This window comes from Chinchilla lanigera, unplaced genomic scaffold (genome assembly GCF_000276665.1).
Source record: "Chinchilla lanigera isolate Chin_1 unplaced genomic scaffold, ChiLan1.0 scaffold00023, whole genome shotgun sequence".
NCBI classification, from domain to species: Eukaryota; Metazoa; Chordata; class Mammalia; order Rodentia; family Chinchillidae; genus Chinchilla; species Chinchilla lanigera.
In genome coordinates, this window is record NW_004955424.1 from 2,379,667 (window position 1) to 2,398,362 (window position 18,696).

General features: G+C 46.3%; 1 protein-coding gene across 4 annotated transcripts in view; it reads right to left on the reverse strand.

Annotated features, from left to right (window-relative positions):
• Positions 1-18,696, reverse strand: part of Kcmf1 (potassium channel modulatory factor 1) — a 64,319-nt gene that overhangs the window by 31,497 nt on the left and 14,126 nt on the right. Inside the window, exon 1 of one of the 4 annotated variants that reach the window (XM_005385445.2) lies at positions 10,027-10,212. The exons of 1 other annotated variant lie outside the window; for it this stretch is intronic. In XM_005385445.2, the coding sequence (XP_005385502.1) occupies positions 10,027-10,132 (106 nt within the window). In that variant the 5' untranslated portion in view covers positions 10,133-10,212. Of the gene's footprint in view, positions 1-6,152; positions 6,373-8,917; positions 9,063-10,026; positions 10,213-18,696 lie in introns of those variants that run through there. 2 more of the 4 variants (XM_013514688.1, XM_005385444.2) reach the window with 2 other exon arrangements.

Genomic DNA, 18,696 nt, shown 5'->3' on the forward strand with positions numbered 1-18,696 from the left:
GGCTTCATTCATTTTCTTGTTTATTTTCATTAGCACACGTCCGCAGTTACAATCCACGTACATACCACATCTTTGTTCCTTTTTCATTCCCCTTCCCTGCCCTCTTCCCCTATCTCTTGATTTCCTTTTTATCTGAGATTTTTTGCCCTACTTCCTACTTTTACTTTGCTCTGTATTTACAATTTGGTTCTCACAGGAGAAACCCTGTGATATTTAAGCCTGTGTGTCTGATTTCTTTCACTGAATACTTATTGTCTCAAGGTGCATCCATCTTCCTGCAAATGACTCAAATTATTCTTCTTTATGGCTGAGTAGTATTCCATTGTGTGTAAATACCAAGAAGTTTTCATATGTATTTGTTTATAGCATTTTAAAGGCGGGGGGGGGGACCCCAGTGTGATAATGTCAGGCTGTGAGCAAGGCTCAGGCACCCTCCAACAAGCGTGACTTCCTACAAAGGTTATGTATCGTATGTGTTATACAATAATACAATAATCTTAATACTGAGACCTGCGCACAGAACTACACAGTGGTATCTCCGTTCACAAACTCTTCTCTTTGCAAACAGAAGTGTTTGGTAAAATTTTGTTTTTGTCTTTGAACTCTGCATCAGGTGATGAACACTGCAAGAGCCATCTTTTCCAGAATTGTGGAATGAATTAAGTTTGTGAACTAAGGTACCAATGTATTACTAAAATAACTTTATAACCTGGGCGTGGTAGCACACCCCTGTAATCCCAGCACTTGGGAGGAGGCTGAGGCAGGAGGATCATTGCAAGTTAAGAGTTGAGCCTGGGCTACAAAGTGAGCTCAAGGCCAGCCTGAACTGCATAGGGAGACCCTGTCTCAAAAAGACAAAAAAACCAAAATACTTTATAATGACAAAGGCAGTTCCCAAGAGGTGGCTCTTTGCATTTAGGCAGTAAGTCATGCAAAAATGAACATGAAACCAATTTTAAAAATGAACTATAGTAACTTAGTGAAAAGCTGAAGTAGCCAAAATTATTTTGCTTACAGAAGATGGTCGAAGGATTATTTTCAGAAGCGAAATTGCTAGGGAAATCTATGACAAATTTTATAATGCTTCATAAGCTGGGTGTATACATCAAGAATGGAAAACTTCCCCCTTCTATTTAAGAATCACAGGTGCCAGATATGGTGGCACATGCCTGTGAGCCCAGCACTGTGGAAGGTAAGGAAGGAGGGCCATGAGTTCAAGGCCAGCTATGGACTAGGTAATGAAACCCTGTCAAAAAAAGGAGACAGATAAGACATACAAAAAGCAGGTAATTTTAGGGGCTTGTTTCTTTTTTAAAAAGTACTTATTTTGAAGCTGGCTATAATGGTGCATGCCTGTAATATTCGCACTCAGAAAGCTCTTGGGGATCAGGAAGATGCCCAAGAGTTCGAGGGCAGCTTGGGGCATATAGTGAGTTCAAGGCCAGACAGTGAGACCCTCCCTCAAAAAAAGTACTTATTTTTAGATTTAGGAACAGAGCAAAAAAAAAAAAAATCTATTTCAGTATACACATAACTATTTAATTTTCAAGATCTACGACATATTTTGAAGGGAGAGACGAGGAAAGAGGTCTCTCTGTACACACAGGAAAAGACCTGCAGCTAGGCAACAGCATGCACACCAGCAATCGCAGCCACGTGGGAAGCTGGGACAGGAGGGTCCCAAGTTTGAGCCTAGCCTGTGCAACTCAGCAAAACCTTGTTTCAAAAAGGGCCGGGGATATAGCTCCGCATTCCCTGGGTTTGATCACACTATGGGGAGAGTGAGATACAGAGCTAACTAGATTCCAGGAGCAGAAAAAGGGAAATGTTAAAGTCAGGAGCGAGAGCAAGATCTGGAAAAGAACTAGTGACACAGAATGGTACAGTCGGGTAAACGTGGGAAATTTGTAGGCAGGTTTTACATTGTGTGTTCTTCACACTTAGTTTTCTTGTTTGAAACATACTTTCACCCAGCAATGTACAACTCTTGCTGGACTAGGAATCCACTTTCTACTTCTACCCCCTGCTCCAGGGTCTTGCTATGAGGTCCAGAATGACCCTGAACTCCCTAGGCAGCCCAGGCTGGTCTCCAACTTCCAATCTTCCTGCCTCAGCTTCCATCCATCCTTTCTGAATTAATTACATATGTGCTACTTGCCAAGATGTAAGAGTGAACAAAAACACTTGCTGGAGGGGGTAGGAATAAAGCTCAGGGGAAAGCACTTGTTTAACATGCAGGAAGCACTAGGTTCAGCCCCCAACATCACTAAAAAGAAGAGGGAGAAAGATGAAAGAATTTTTGAAATTTTTTCTGGGCATACAGCAGTGAATAAAAATCTCTGCTGCACAGAGCTCACAACTTAGTAAGTGCTATTAGCAGCAACTTCCTTATTATTCATTAGGTGCCAGATGATTTACATATACTACTTTAACAATCTTTACAAAGTCATGAGATAGGTGGAAAGGTGTGATTAAACTTTCTTTTTTTTTCTTTGCTTTTCTTATTTTTTCGAGACAGGGTCTTGCTATGTAGTCCAGGGTGGCCCTGAATTCACTATGTAGCCCAGGCTGGCTTGAACTCATGGCAATCCTCCTGCCTCAGCCTCCTGAGTGCTGGGATTACAGGGGTGCACCACTGCGCCTGGCTAGAACTTATTTAAGTGTAGCTGATTAGAACCAGTTCAAATCCATCTAACAAAGCAAATGAAAAGGCTGAATATTATATTTAAAGAGTTTCTTAGGCACTTTTCAATTTTTATTTAATTATATTTTTTTCTGGTACCGGAAATCGAACTCACGACCTCACGCTTGTCAGGCAAGCGCTGTGCCACTGAGCTAAATCCCAAGCCCCTTAGGCATTTTATTATAGAAGAAAGTTTAATCAACCCCTGAAAGTTTTCAGATCAGAGGAAGTTGGCCATTTTGGAAGAACTGCTTGATTTGCGTTTGTCACTACCTTAGTGACAGTGGCCTTGCATGGCCTAAGTGAGCTGTCGGAATCTCTCAGCGCTGTTTTCTTTTTTTGGAGGTGGGTGTTTTCCAGTACCGGGAATCGAACTCAAGACCTTGCGCTTGCCCGGCAGGTGCTGTGCCACTGAGATAAATCCCCAGCCCCTCACCGCTGTTTTCTGACCACAAACTGAAGGAAGGTGTACAGAGGACCGGACTGACGCAGGGATTCAGCGCATACCTGCTGAATGAGTGATGTGAATAAAGAGAGGAGCACCTCTTCCTAGAGTATTCAAGTAAGCAAAACCAGAAGGGCTATGCGCGCAGCTCAGCGGCACAGCACTTGCTGGCAGGCTCACGGGCTTAGTGTCCATCCTCAGCACTGCCAAAGGAACAGGTGAGAAGTGAAAAGGACAGGGATCAATGTGCGTCTGCAGTGGACTTTGACACAAGGATGACAGGGATGGAAGCCGGGACAAAGGGAAGGGGCTGAACAACAGGTACTGGAATGCTGCGCTCCAGGCATTTCTGGGACTTGGCCACCAGGAGGCAGTGTCAGTCCAGGCGAGAGTCCCTGCAAGTTGTAACTAAGTGATTAGGGTAGCTGGTGGGGAACAAGCTTTAAAAAAAATATAAAAACTAGTATTTTCAGGGCTGAGAAGCAGCTCAGTGGAGGCCATGGGCTCTGTCCTCAAGGCTGCAAAACAAAAACAAAATTAACAAATCACCCCATATAATACACATGCAGTTCACCTTAACTATACTTCAGACAGTGTGCGCTTGGTGGAAATTACTCCTCTGTTTTGAAGACCTAACAGGCGGTCCGTGGACAGGGCAAGCTTGGTTTAGGCTGTAGCCCAATCAAAAGACAAGAGCCTTTAGGAAAGGTTCTAATTTTGATGTAAATATCTAGTGGTTACAGGAGTATTTTGTAGAAACCCATAAAGGAGAACATTAGTAATAAATACATTAAATTTCAAATTTGCAGGGGCATCTGGAAAAGCACTTCACAAGGTCTAACAAGGCACAGAAGAGCCTCTCGCAGGCCCTCGCTAGTCAGCAGTCTTCCCTCACTAACCCGTTACCAGCCGTGGTGCCTGTCACCCTAGCCAGTAAGCTGGTCACCGAATAAACTGAGGCACAAAGACACCAAATAACTTGTTCCAAAGGCACACAGGAAGCAGTGGAAACCAGCGGTTAAGACGAAGTTATGGGGGGAGGGGAGGGAACGGAAAATGATCAAGATACAACACAATGGTCCATATGTAGCACTTCTGCAAAGTGAAGGTAAGTTCTGCAGACATAAACCACTAAAAAGGTAATCAAGAAAGAGTTATCTGCTAAAATCTCTCTTTTGATAACAATCTGCCCGTGTTTTACAAGTGGACGTCTTCAGAGCTTTTTACTTACTATTGCTTTTCTCAACTTTTTATATTCTAAGGCTAATCCTACCAATTACATACCTTCCTCAGAACAGAATGCTGAGGCTAAGGAGCTACTCTTGAAGCAGGTGCCTTCAGAAATTTATTTACGTTCAGAGGGTGACCATTGAACGCAGCTCCACCCCAAGTCATGATTCCGTCAGCTCATAGCGCAGTGTTTCCTCAACTCTTTGAAAATCCATCTCCCTTCCTGGTTAAGGGCTTCAAAGCCCTCCTCGCCCCTCCGTGTAACACTTCCTGGGCAACAAGCATGTCGGGGCTCACTCTTTCAGACCCCTCTAGAGGAACAGTCAATACGATTCGCAAACATTTATTTTTAGCTTCTATCTTTTCAAACATAAAGAAATCTGGCTGGGTACAATGGCACATATGTGTAATCCCAAAACTGGCAGGCTGAGGCAGGAGGATTGCAAGTTTGAGTCCTGCCTGGGCAGTTTAGCAACTTAGAGAGACTCTGTCTTAAAATTTAAAAAAAAATTTTTTTTAAAGAGCTAGGCTAGGGCGCTGGGGATTTAGCTCAGCGGCAAAGCACCTGCCTGGCAAGCGCCTGCCTGGCAAGCGCAGGGTCGTGAGTTCGGTTCCCGGTACCGGAGAAAAACCAAAAACCAAAAAAAAAATAAAATAAAATAAAGGGTTAGGCTAGTCAGGCATGGTGGTGCACGCCTGTAATTCCAGTAGTCAGGAGGCTGAGGCAGGAGGATCGCCTTGAGTTTGAGGCCAACCTGGGCTACACAGGTGAGGTCAAGGCCAGGACGCAGTACAAAGCAAGACCCTGTCTCAAATTAATGAATAAACACCTTCCCTCCATACGCTTTACCAGTAATTCACAGATAGCAGTAGGAAACTTCTGGTCCAGACGGAGGTTACATGTATTTATGAAAGCAGAATACAATTTTTTGTTGTTTTTTGTTTTTTTTGAGACAGGGTCTTGCTGTGTAGTTCAGGTTGGCCTTGAACTCACTATGTAGCCCAGGCTGGCCTCAAACTCACAGTGACCCTCCTGCTTCAGCCTCCCAAGTGCTGGGATCACAGGTGTGCACAATCATGCCTGGCTCAAGCAGAATGTAATTTCAAACACATTTAAATCATCCTGAAACTTCCTGGCCTACTGGTAGAAGATTTTAAAACTGTTTTTCTACAACCGTTTGAGGAGCAAAAAGACGGGGCGGGGAAGCCTGAATGTACCACAAGCCGTACAAGCAGAGAGCAGGAGCCGGTCTGCTCAATGGCATCAGTTTCCCGTGCGATGGAGTCCCGGGTGAGTAAGGCACACGGCAGAAGACGACCCGTCCCAGACCCACGAGGAGACGCTGGGACCTGCCTCGCCCCTGACCGTGCCTCATCCTGAGCAGCCGCCGAAGAAGCTCCTCTTTCAGACTCTGAAATGCAAGGTTAGGGTCCTTCGGCCCACATTCCCTACAGAGAGCAGTTCTAAATCTGGTCTCAAAACCCGCCTTAGACAAGAAGTTGTCTTCTCCTTTTCAGGCTAAGCAATTTAAAGTCTACTCAGCCCTCCCAAAGCCTCCCTTCAACGGCTGCTCTGCTTTTCCTGCCTGCTCCAGTTCCATCACAGATTTCAAACTAAGAGGGCCTCCAGCAGACAGGCTCTGGATACGTTGAGGAGCACCTGACACCAAATGCAGAATATAAACAAGCTGCTATTAACTGGTCTGCAATTTGGACTAAAAAGAAAGCAAACAGGAAGACAGTCCCTGCACATCGCAGAGCTGCCGCAGGCACACCAATGTCCCCTCCCCTTTCCTCTCCAGGGATCCCCGCAGCGGTTCACGTCTCTGATCTCCAAGCCCGCGGTTCTGTACTCTGCTCTGCAGTGCTGGGTCCACACCTGGTCCCCTCCCTGGCTGCCCAAGGCCATGTCACAATGGAAGGCCACACCCTTAGCTGTCAGCACGGGGAGGAGCAGGGCTGCCATACCCAGCCCCACACAGGAGGTGTTGCTGGACATCCTACCAAGCCTCTCCCTGGCCCAAAAGGTCAGTGACGCGAAAGTTAAGAAACCATGGTCTTCAATTTGCCAGCAGAGTTATTCAGACTCCTCTGGCAGCCGTCTTGCGGATTATGCTCAGGTAACGGGAGGCCCAGAGGGAGAGAGAAAGCCGGAGGAGGTCAGCGTCCCTCGAGCAGCGGAGTGGCTCCAGTCCTGGTATCTCCGGGTCCCCTCCTTGTCAGCCAGCTGCAACCCACTTAGACCAAGTGCAGCTGTGCAGAGACGGGCCAGAGGGCCTCTAACTCCCGCATCTCAGTAACCCCAGCTTGCCGCTTTATCCGATGATGGGAATGGTCTGCATCTGTGCTGTCCCATTAGTAACAGTCGCTAAAATGCGTGGCAGCTTACAGGCCTAGGAGTAGCGCTAGCCCACGAGCACCAGGCGCACCAAGCGAGCAGCCAGCTCCTAGTGTCCACACAGCATCCTCCACCGGGAGGAACCGGGGCCCCCTGCACACCGTGGAGGACCCCCGGCCTGGGTGGGACAGGTACCGAGCCTGAAACAGCTGCTTCTAGAACGAATGATCCAGACAGAAATAAGGGCAGGGACATGTTAGGAGGACATGGACGGAGCGTCTTCTACTGGCCAAACTGGATACAATCTGAGCATCAAAATAAACACAAGGAACAGATTATAACCTCTGAGTAACACAGGCATGGAGGAGTCCACTGATATAAACAAGTAAGCAAATAAATCAGGGAGAAGGAAACAGGAAAACCTCCTTACAGTAGATACAGTTAGCCAGAACTTAATTGTACTCCCGTTTCACTAGGATTAGAACTGTCTAGGACAGTATCCACTAGCCATGCATGATGACTTAAACTAATTTATTCAAGTTACCTAGAATGGAAAGCTCAGCTCCTCAGTGGCACTAGCTGCATTCTGGGTACCCATGGCCCAGCCAGCCCTGCCCTGGACGTGGTGTCCTGTGCCACAGTGCGAGACGTGAGCGCGCAGCTGTGGAAATGAGGCCGAGAAGTGCCTCTGCTAAGCTCTGGAAACTCTTTTAACATTTTACTTTATTTTTCATTTTTTGTCCTTTTGAGAGAGGGTCTCACTATGCAGTTCAGGCTGGCCTTGAGCTCACTGCTTTTAGCCCAGGCTGGTCTTGAACTTTCAATGATCATCCTGCCTCAGCCTCCCAGGTGCTGGGATCACAGGCATGCGCCACCATGCCTGCATCTTAAAATTTTATAGTGGAATACAAAAAGAATCTCACAAGGGTAAGGAGAATAAAATATACTGACACAATTTTAGAAGCTGGAAGACGTAAGTAACTGAGCAGAAGGGAAAGAGCTGATCAAGTACGGGCAAAAGGGAAAGCTAAATAACCCCCACTGCAGACCAGCAGGACGTCTCGGACGGGCACCACTGGGTACCAAAGACCTTGGGCTAACCGCTGAAGACGCGCGACAGGGGACGCTTCAGTCACTAGGGGCTCAGTCGCTCCTCCTGAATTGTACTCCTCGCTAAGGGGAAAGCAGTTTATTCAGTAAAGAGGATTACACACAGGATTTATGACCAAGAGAATTCAAGGCATCACTGGTCATTCACGAAGGAATAAAGTGCATTCTTTAGTGAAAACAGAGGGATCAGGTAACTAGGGAACGGAAGAGAGAGGAAGGGAAGGAAGGGGAGAGGAAAAGGAGAGAAAAGGGGAGGAAGATGAGAATGAAGAGAGAAAGAGAAAACAGAACACAAGAGCGACCAAACCGGAGCACCAGTTTAACAGCCTCTACACTGGCAGTGAGAAAACGGGGGAGATAACAATATAACTCAAGAAAACTTCCAGGAGAGAGCATGGATCTGAAATGCCCTCACAGCGTTCAACACAAAGATCAAAAGGACCCGATACAAGTGCGCACGCCTGTAACCCCAGTGCTTAAGAGGCACAGGCAGGAAGGTGACATGAGTTCAAAGCCAGCTGGGCTATGTCAGGAGTTCAAGGCCAGCCTGAATTACATAGTAAGACTCTGTCTCAAAAGCACAAAATAAAATAAATCAAATTAAAATCTTAAAAGGGGGAGGGCCATCATAATACACCAGCTTGGAGTCCGAAGATTCTATCTGCTTTCAGAGATGGACAAGGGAGTGGAGAAAGACAAAGAACCTTGTTTAAGGCTAGGTGTGGTGGCACACACCTGTAATTCTAGCACTCCGGAGGCTGAGGCAGGAGGGCCGCTCTAAGTTCAACTTCAGCCTGGGCTACATAGCAAAACCCTGTCTCAAAAAGACAAAACAAAACCCAAAACTAAAACCAAAACCAAAAAACCACCTTGTCTTCAGCACTAAAAGGTAACACACTCATGTCATCAACACCCCGAACACTTCCCGAATTCAAGTTCTACACCCAGAGAAGTTAGAGCTGTCTGAGGGAAGCAGAACAACTTTTTGGACATGTAGCCCTGAAGAAAAGTACTTCCCGTGTAACCTTGCTCTAGAAGCACACAGCCTTGTGCTGTAAGAGCAGGGAGAGGAATAAAAGCTAGAAAGCAGGAGGAGGAGCAGTGCAGTTACCAGGGGCAAGGGAGGGCAGAAGCCCAGGATGACAGCCGTGTGGCTGCGAGGCAGCAAGGCTACTCTCGAACAGTGACTCCGGAATCCCAGCCAGAGCAGGGTGCACGGCAGTCAGCTCCTGAGACCACATCTTGCTTTCTGCTGCCTACTGAAGTACAACAGAAAAGGACGCGAGTCATACATACGCGGCCTGCCTGCCAAAGTGAACATGTCCTGTCCACCCGTCCAATTCCACAGCCTCACCCAAACCCCGAAGGTCTCCCTATGGCAGGCCCTGAACATCCGACCGTCTGCTTTTCTGATGTGCACGTCCATGCAACACAGAAACTCCCACCGACGCCCGCAGCCCCTCCAGCCAGCTGACTACACACGCAGCGCAGCGGAAAGGCCTGCACGATGCTCTGCCCTCCTGTGGGAGTTTTCTTAGTGGGAACAGGCATGTGCCGTTCTTGGTCTATTTGGGGCCACATTTTTCACAGTTCATACTGTCTGTTGGCAATTTCATTACTTAAAATGGGCCCCGAGCGTAGGCTCAAGTGATGCCTGGTGTCCAAAGCTGGACCAGCTTGGTTTGGGCCTGAGTTACAGCGCTGTTGGCTATGAGTTCAATGTCAGTGAACCAACAATATCTACTCAAGTATCTTTCAACAGCAATACACAGAAAACAAGGCTCCTTACAGCACAGCTCTGTTGATGAAAAGACTATAAGCAGAGGCTTGTAGGACTCCAACCACATCTCCTTTGAGGCAGAGGCACGGTATTTGCTAATTTAGTGTTCACGTCCACTTTATGGAACACGACTACCACAACCAGAAAGAGCCGACTATCCATCCGCTACTGCATACAGAGCTGCACATTTTCTTTTCAACCCCAGGGCAGAATGGAGCTCAGACGTGGCCCAGGTCCAGTTCTTCCCAGTCTTGCCTGGCCTCACCCATGTGCTGATGAAATCCTCCTCTGATCTGCAGGAGAACCATCAGCTGGGGTCTGCTTGCCCCAAGGAAGCAACCTGTGCTGCCTGCGTCCGGGCTGGAATCGCACCTCGCTCCAACAGCACCCAAATCCTGTGCCCTGGGGTAGGCCCTGACCTCCCAAGACTTCCTCCTTACCCAGCCCAGGGCGTCTCCAGGACTCCCCAGGAGCTGCATGGAGGCTGACGGCGAAGCTCGGCTGCTCCCTCCCAGAGCTCCAGGTCTCGGTGGAAATGCCCCGCATGCTGCGGGACTGGAGCTCCCTGCTCCGTGCTTGCGACCTGAGCGACACAAGGCCTAGGAAGAGGGGCGTGGCGGGTGAGGCTGCAGAGAGACAAGAGGACGATGAAGACCAAGGTCCAGTTCGTGGTTGGAAGGATGTCTGTGAGACGCTTACTTCTTACTTCGAGTAGGGGGTGCGTGGAGGTTTATTCTCTTTTTATCGAATACTTACCTTTTTACTACGCTTTTGAAATCAAGGACACATCTCATACACGGAAATCACATCCTCCAAGACAAGGAATGGCTGCACATACATCTCTAAAATGGTAATTACTATTTAATTCTTTTTTAAAAAGACATAACTGTCTTAAAAGAAAACGCAAGAGGCTATTTTTACTTCTTGGCGCCCGAGGCTGGATTGCCTTCCTTCCTTCCTTTATGGCTGAGACAGGGTCTCACTGTGCAATCTGGGTGGGCCTCACCTGGAGACCCTCCTGTGAGCTGGAAGACGACTGCGCGTGCAACGCCCGCCCCCACAAGAATTTCTAAGAACACAAGGAAACAAACTAGAGGAGGAAAGTATTTTGTAAATTTGATGTTAAATATAGAAACTTCAGTATTGGCAAAAAGTTGCATAAACAAAGGTAAATGACAAGAGACAGGGAGAATTATTTATAACAAATATAACAAAAAAGAGCTCTGACAAATTAAGAAAAAGGCAATAGAAAGGGGCAAGAATTGAAAAATGGATTAGCAGCCAGGTGGGGTGGTCCATGCCTGCACTCCCAGCTACCCAGGCTGAGGTAGGAGGATCAGGTTTGCAGCCAGCCCTGGCAACTTAGTGGGTCTTTGTCTTAAAAAGAGATGAGGATGTAGCTCAGTGGTACAGTGCTTGCTGAGCATGTGCAAGGATGCAGGTTCAATCCCCAGTACTGCAACAAATAGAAAAATAAAAAGCCAGGTATTACAACAAAAGTGTATTATTCGTTCAAATTCCTCCTTGGCGCTGGGGGTGTAGCTCAGTGACATAGCACTTACCTCGCCTGAGCAAGACGCTGGGTTTGGGCTTCACTACCGTAACATACACCCCCACCCAGCACCAGCCTCCTTGGTAATAAAAGAAGTATGCTTACTGCCCTTCAAATTTTTCGACACCATTCATAAAAAGGTCCAACTCAGCCAAGGCTCGTGAAAATCTCAAGGAAGGTTCACGTGAACAGTGAAAAAGGTAAATGCAGACTCCGAGGAAGCACAGTGGGCTCCCTCTGCGTGGTACTGAGCTGGCTACCTGCCCGTCTACAGAGTTCAGCCTCTCACTGTCCAAGAGCTGTAGCTTAGGCCCCGCTCATGGCTGTTAGTACATAAAGGGTTCCGAGCCATGCCCAAGGGTTTCTAGCTCCCTCGGAGTTAGACACTTGCTGTATTTTTTCATTCGCCCTGTTATCTTGCAACAGAAGGTTCTGTACTTGACTCTCTTTTACACTGTGTTTTCATTAGTGACTTAGAAAACTATGGGAAATGTATTTACGGTGGTACATTCACATCTGTGCGGGACTGCTTCCACAATCGCCCTCCGCCATCTTCAAATTCTCTGGCGTTTGTGCTGGCTACATAAAACAGCACGGTATTTGCATATAACTTCTGCCCACCTTCCTGCATATTTTACTCATTTTTTTTGTTTGTTTGTTTTTGGTTTTTTTTTTAATTTTTATTTTTCCGGTCCCGGGAATTGAACTCATGACCTTGCGCTTGCCAGGCAGGCGCTGTGCTGCTGAGCTAAATCCCCAGCCCCTTCCTGCATATTTTAAATCAACTTGAGTGTACTTAAAATACTTACGTGCAGTGTAAATGTTAAATAGTTATTGTGCTGCACTGTTTAGGGCAACTGCTCTGTGGGGCTGAGGGCATAGTTCAGTGGCAGAGCACTGGCCTAGCATGTGTGAAGCCCTGGGTTCCATCGCAACCCTGCAAAAATACAATTGCAAAAATTTAGAAGTCTTCGCTTGTCTGGTATAGATATACTTAAAAAAAATTCAAGGAGGGCCAACAATGGTGTAAGCTTATACATAAAAAGATACAGTCAGGGCTGAGGGCAGAGCTCAGTGGTAGAGTGCATATATGTTTTTAGTATGTGCAAGGGCCTGGGTTCAACCCCAGCACCCAAAGTCAAACAAAACAAAACAAAGAAAATTAAAGTACTGGACAACAGAGATTCAAAGAGAAACAAGTGGGTATGCCAAATAGCGCCTCTGGATTAAAGAGCAATTCCTATGCATTCTGAGTGAGTTAACTAAAAGAGAACCTTTGCTTCAATAATGGTCCCTGAGAGGATGCAGGTGCTAAGATCAGCAAAGAACAAGCTAACGCTGCATTCACAAGCCATGCAACTGCCATTCTTCCACACTGTACTCTCCCCAGATCTTACCTAAAGCACTGCCATCCTATCTTGTCTCAAATGGGAATACAACATTTTGACTGAATAACAAAGTATCTAGAAACTATGTCTGAAGAACTAATAAAGGGCACAAGGGAGGTTTAGCAGAAGAGCTGGTGTGTGGGGGAATACTGAAGGGTTAGTGACAGCTCCCAGAACAAGTACAAAGACAGTGCACTCCTGGTCTGTAGCTACTGAGTTTGAGTTCAAAACCAGGAGGCACTAACGCTACATAGTATCCTAGACCCTGCAACAGAAAAGGCTATCAGTGGGAAAAAGGGGTGGGAGCCATCCTAGAGCTTAATTAGTAATAATGTATCCATGCTGGCTTTTTTGTTTGTTATGGTGTGTGTGTGTGTGTGGGGGAGTGGGGGGTGTCTCTTAATTTTGACAAATGTGCAAGGTTGGTGTAAAACGTTAGCATTCAGGGAGACCAAGTAAGGAGTATTGTACATGGAAAGCACTATCGTCCTAACTTTTCTGTAAATTGAAAACTATTCAGCCAGGCATGGTCATGAACGCCTATAATCCCAGCACTCAGGAGGTTGAGGCAGGAAGATCGTTGTGAGTTCGAGACCAGCCTGGGCTACAAAGTGAGCTCAGAGCCAGCCTGGGCTACAAAGTGAGCTCAGAGCCAGCCTGACCTGCACAGCTCTGTCTCAGAAAGATCAAAAAAAAGTTTAAGAAAATAAGCAAATAGAACTGTAACCCCAGCATTTAGGAGACTGAGGCAGGAGTATCACTGAGAGTCTGAGGCCAAGGTCAGCCTAAACTACACAGCAAGATCCTGTCTTAAAAAAAAAAAAAAAAAAAAAAGCAAATAGAGCAGCACTTGGTTCAAAGCATGATTCTCTTTTATTCAACTGCTCTGTCAATGCATGGGTTATGAGAAATTGACTATAAAAAAATTTTTTTTGAGACAAGGTTTTACCATGCCCTTCAGGGTGGCCTTGAACTCACTATGTAGCACAGGCTGGCCTTGAATTTACTCACCATAACCCTCCTCCCTCAGCCCTGAGTGTGCCACCACATCTGGCTTAAAACATGTTTTAGAAAAACTTTCAACTGGATATTTCATAGGACACTGCTATCATCTAAACAGGAAGCCAAATGAATTTACTAGGGCCATTAATCTTGATCTTCAAGTCTGAAAACCACAATGTGAAGAACAAAGCTAGCTGAGATACACCGATGCACACAAGGAAAGGAACGATCTTGTACAAGCAATAAAGCTGAAGTAACTTCTAGTTTGGGGGAACCCCACAGCCACCTGTAAATGTTCAAACGATAGTCGTGACCCAGTGACATTAGTCCCTGTACCTCTCAGGGGGGGGTACCACTGCAAGGGGCACCGTGGAACTCTTGGGCTGACCTGTTCTGGTGGTCACAGTGATTGAGGGTGCTAGCAGTTACTTGCTGGGGAAAAGGGCCAAAGATGCCAGGCATCTTGCAATTCGTAAGAGTGCATTAAGGAGCTGTTACTGCGGTGCAAGCTTGTAATACCAGCTACTTGGGAGCCTGACGCAGGATGACCACAAGTTCAAGACCAGCCTGGGCAACTTAGCAAGACCTTGTCTCTAGGGCTGGGGATACAGCTCAGCGGCACAGCACCTGCCAGGAAAGCATGAGGTTGTGAGTTTGATTCCCGATACCAAAAAAAAAAAAAAAAAGACCTCGTCTCTAAATAAGATAAAAACAAAGGGCTGGGCATTTGGCTCAGTATAGCTAGAAAGGTGGGAGGGAGGGAACTGGTTAGAATACCACGGTCTTTTCCAAGTCTCCCCCTGGACACGCAAGAAGGAAACTTAAAAAACAAACAAAACCAAAACTTTTTAAATTATCTAAGCATAACATTAATTCTGCTTTCCACACCTACACAAAACGTCATTTGCAGTGTTGGTAAGCACTTCCCAGGCATGCCACATGGTGGTTCACTTTAAGTGTTCATCTGACTGTACTGAGGAACACCTAGAAAGCTGGTGAAGTATTCTACCTGGCTGCAACCAGGAGGGGTGTCTTTCAGTGACTGCTGTGGCTGAGGTGCGGCTTCCTTACACACCACAGGCCAGCACTTGGGGAGCCTCGGGTGTGGCAGTGGACTGAGAGAGTGGCGCTGCCCCTCAGCCCAGGGTCTGAAGGTTGCTCCTGCCCCAGTCCACAAGCCCAGGGTTTCTAGCCTGCAGACTGTGGAATCCGAACCACGCCCTGCAACCTGCCCACCCGGTTCTCAGGCCTGGTCCTCAGAGAGAAGCTGCAGAGTTCTGGGCTTCCCTGGTTCTTGGACTTCGACCAGATGCTGCCAGCATCCCTAATCATGTGAGCCAATTCCAGGGAACCCTCTCACAGGTCCATATAACCACAGCCTACTGGTTCTGTCTCTGAAGACTCTGACTGAGACAGCCACTAGCCAGAAACTGAGAAGAGTATTTTGCTCAACTTCGAGCCTTACCCAAACCTATTTACCATCCCACAAATTCCGGTGACAAAGTTGTAGCTACAACATACCTATGTCAGCTGTAGCTATTCCTTCCAAACATGTAATACAGACTCTGCTGAATACATTTCGAAACACTATTAAAGTAAGTGACATACGGCAGAGTTCTTGCTAAATTTTATTTTAAAAATCCACAGTGATCCCATCACTAGAGAGGCTCAGGCAGGAAGATTCTGAGTACGAGGTCAGCCTGAGCAGGACCCTATCTCCAAAGGGAACAAAATAAAACATACTCAACCGCAAAACCCCAAAATGTTCACGTCAGTACCAGCCTATTTATATGTATTTTTGGTGACATAACAAGTAGAAATCTATGCTGTGGACGTCATTCAATGTATTAATTGGAGGCTGCTACTTACTCTAACAATGGCCCCTAGACTACCATGCAGCTGTTACTATTCATCCCCTCAGACCACCGTCCACTGCGCTCTGCCTCTCCTGGCTTCTAAGCTCACAGCTGTACCCAGGGGCACCACGGTGGGTTCAGCAGGAGTCCTGGAGACCACACGATGCCGCAATGCCTTCCGCACACTGGCGCCAGTAACTTGTCTTATGCCGTCCCCACACCACGTAAGATTTCCCTTTCTTGTCACACATAAGTAACTCCTTTTCATTTACCCTAACAACTGCCATTCTAGCGTGTACCCACATCTCTAATTCTTGCATACTTTGGTACTTTTTAATAGGGCCTTTTTATCTCATTTCTTTTAAATTCAAGCATTTATTAAAAGTAGATGCAGAAGCCAGGTGTGGTGGCGCATGCCTGTAATCCCACCACTCGGGAGGCTGAGGCAGGAGGATCGTTGCGAGTTTGAGACCAGCCTGGGCTACAAAGTGAGCTCAAGGCCGGCCTGAACTGCACAGCGGGACCTTGTCTCAAAGAGACCAAAAAAAGAAAAAAAGACTAGCTAAAAAAAAAAAAAACCAAAATGGTAAGTAAATAGAGCCCAGCATGCATCAGGTCCTGGGCTCAATCCTCAGCTCTGCAAATAAATGAGGCACTGGCTCCAAAAGGAGTGAGAATCACCAACTCAGTAAATTTCAACCAGAATTTCTTTAAAATATGGAGCAGAATTGCAAATTATCAGACCATACTGCAAATGGCTAGAGTATTATTTCATGAAACTTTAAATTTCCTTTGTGTGTTTTCTGGGTAGCATAAAATGTATTTTTTGCTGTAAATCAAGGTCACTGTTAAAGAGCTCAAGGCTAAGCACTGTAGGACACACCTGTAATCTCAGCACTCCGAGACGGAGGCAGGAAGACGGCTGCAAGTTTAAGGCCAGCCTGTGCAATTTAGTGAGTCGAGGGCCAGCCTGAACTATACAGCAAGATCCTGTCTCAACCTCGCTCCTCTCCATCAAAAGAAAGCTCCTCAATCCCATGACCTTTCAACACTTGTAGATGAGGCACAGTAACTGAACTGACCACAGCTGAACAACTCTCCTACAAGGTCCCTCACACTCCCTGCTCCCTGCACGAAAGTGCCTCCCCAGGGTCTATTTTACTCCATGACCCACTTCCTTCCTCCCACACCCAGCTACAGTATGTCCTCCTCTTCTCTCTACGTTGGACGCTTTCACATTCCCCACTTCCTTCTGGAAGTCACTCCTTCAGCTGCTTTTTCTGTCTTAAACGCAAACCAGAAAATTATGGGCAGGAGGAAGTCCAGAAGGCACAAGAAAAGGCAAAGGGGTAGTGGTGTATCTACAATAAAAATGAAACTATTTTAAGGGAGGCAGAATACTATATACAAGACAACTAACAAGAATACTCCTATAATACGAAAAGGGTTTATATCCCTACAACCTGTACCAATCAGGAAGAAGTAATTTAATGGGGGAGAAGGATGCAACAAAAAAATGTTAAATGCAAGCTAATTTGTATACCTATCCTATGACCCAGGCAGTTATTATCTTATGTATTCTAATAACCAAAAGAATCTCTTATGGTTTTCTTTAAAGTGTAAATTCAGCAAAAAGGAGATGATTTTTCTTTTCTGGTTTCAAATGTTTATTTATATTGGTTATTTGATTTCCCTTCTTATTATATTCACCTGGCCAGCAGTTCTCAATGAGGACGGCATTCCTTTCCAACAGGTACTATGAACATCCAGGTGTCACAATGATTGCCACCTTGGCACTTGGGTGATCACTGTCCTGCACTGTAGTAGACAGCACCACACAATGATGGACCCCCCCCCAACCTTTCTTTTTTTTTGGTTTTTTGTTTGTTTTTCTTCTGGTACCAGGAATCGAACTCACAACCTTGCACTTGCCAGGCAGGTGCTTTGCCGCTGAGCTAAATCCCCAGTCCCTCTTCATGACTTTCAAATGGCTCAACAGAAAAACCTGCTTATAATTTATTGAACGTAGAAGCTGATTTAATTTTACATGTAGGTACTCAGTACTCTTGCACAATTTTAATCCATACTGAAATTCCCAGTAATGTAACTGGAACATGATACTGTCCAGGTTCAAAAAGACACAACATTAACAAAAACAGTTTGTGGTATCTGCATTGCCAATAAAACGTATTTCTTAAAATAATTGTTGCTAAGCACTTATATGGTATCTTCTTCCTTCCTTCCCTCCCATTTTTTTGGTGCTGGGGATGGAATTTAGGCCCGCGCACATGGTAGGCAAGTGTTTACCACTGAGCTATATATCTCCAGCTCCCTGAGCATTTATGTGTTGAAAGACATTGTCTTATTACACATCATCCCATTTCTTCCTACTCATTAGAACATTCTATTGATTTCTTTAAAGTATGAGAATGTGTTCTGCTGGGTGTGGTGGTGCACGCCTGTAATCCCAACATTCAAGAGGCTGAGGCAGGAGGATCATTGTGAGTTAGAGACCAGTCTGAGCTACAAAGTGAGCTCAAGGACAGCCTCAACTGCGTAGTGAGACCCTGTCTCAAAAAGACAAAAAAAAAAGCAAGAGAGAATGAGTTCTTGCAAGAAGGAACTCAGCATACAGACTGCAAGAGTTGTGGGGCTGTGGAGAAGTCTATACAGATTTCAAAAGAAGGTCTGGGAGGCCAGGCAATGTGCCCCTTAAAATTTGGTGTGTAAAGTGTGTGTGTATGCGCACATGCACAGAGCACACCATAGAAAGCCAGAGATGCCAGGAGCGTGGAATGTCTGCCAAGGAAAGTCACAGACAGTGAGAAGAGCCAGCCCAAGACAGGCCATGTGGGCAGCCATCAGCAGGATAAGGGGTGGGCTACCTAAACTCTCTGGAACTCATATCCCACCAGCATGTGCTCAGGATGCCAGATACAGAGCTACCGTACTTCATGTTTCTCCTTCTGGGTTCCGGTCTTGCTTTGGTCTGATTCTTTCTTTCCTCTTTTTCTCCTTTTTGACATGAGAATGTTTACTTTCAACCATTTCACACTGGGAATAACATTCCCACCAGCTTGAATCATCAGTAGAATATGCTCGTACCACTTGATGGGACTGTCCCATGCCACCCAATAGGACAACCATGCATCTAGCACTGGAGGTTCAGAACTGCCAGGCAGAAAGACATCTGAATCACAGCCTCTACTGTGAACGTTAAGTAACTTGCTTTTTAAATTTTACAGAGGGTAAGCTGGGCATGGTGGCCCACGCCTGTAATCCCAGCACTTGGGAGCTGAGGCAAGAGGATCA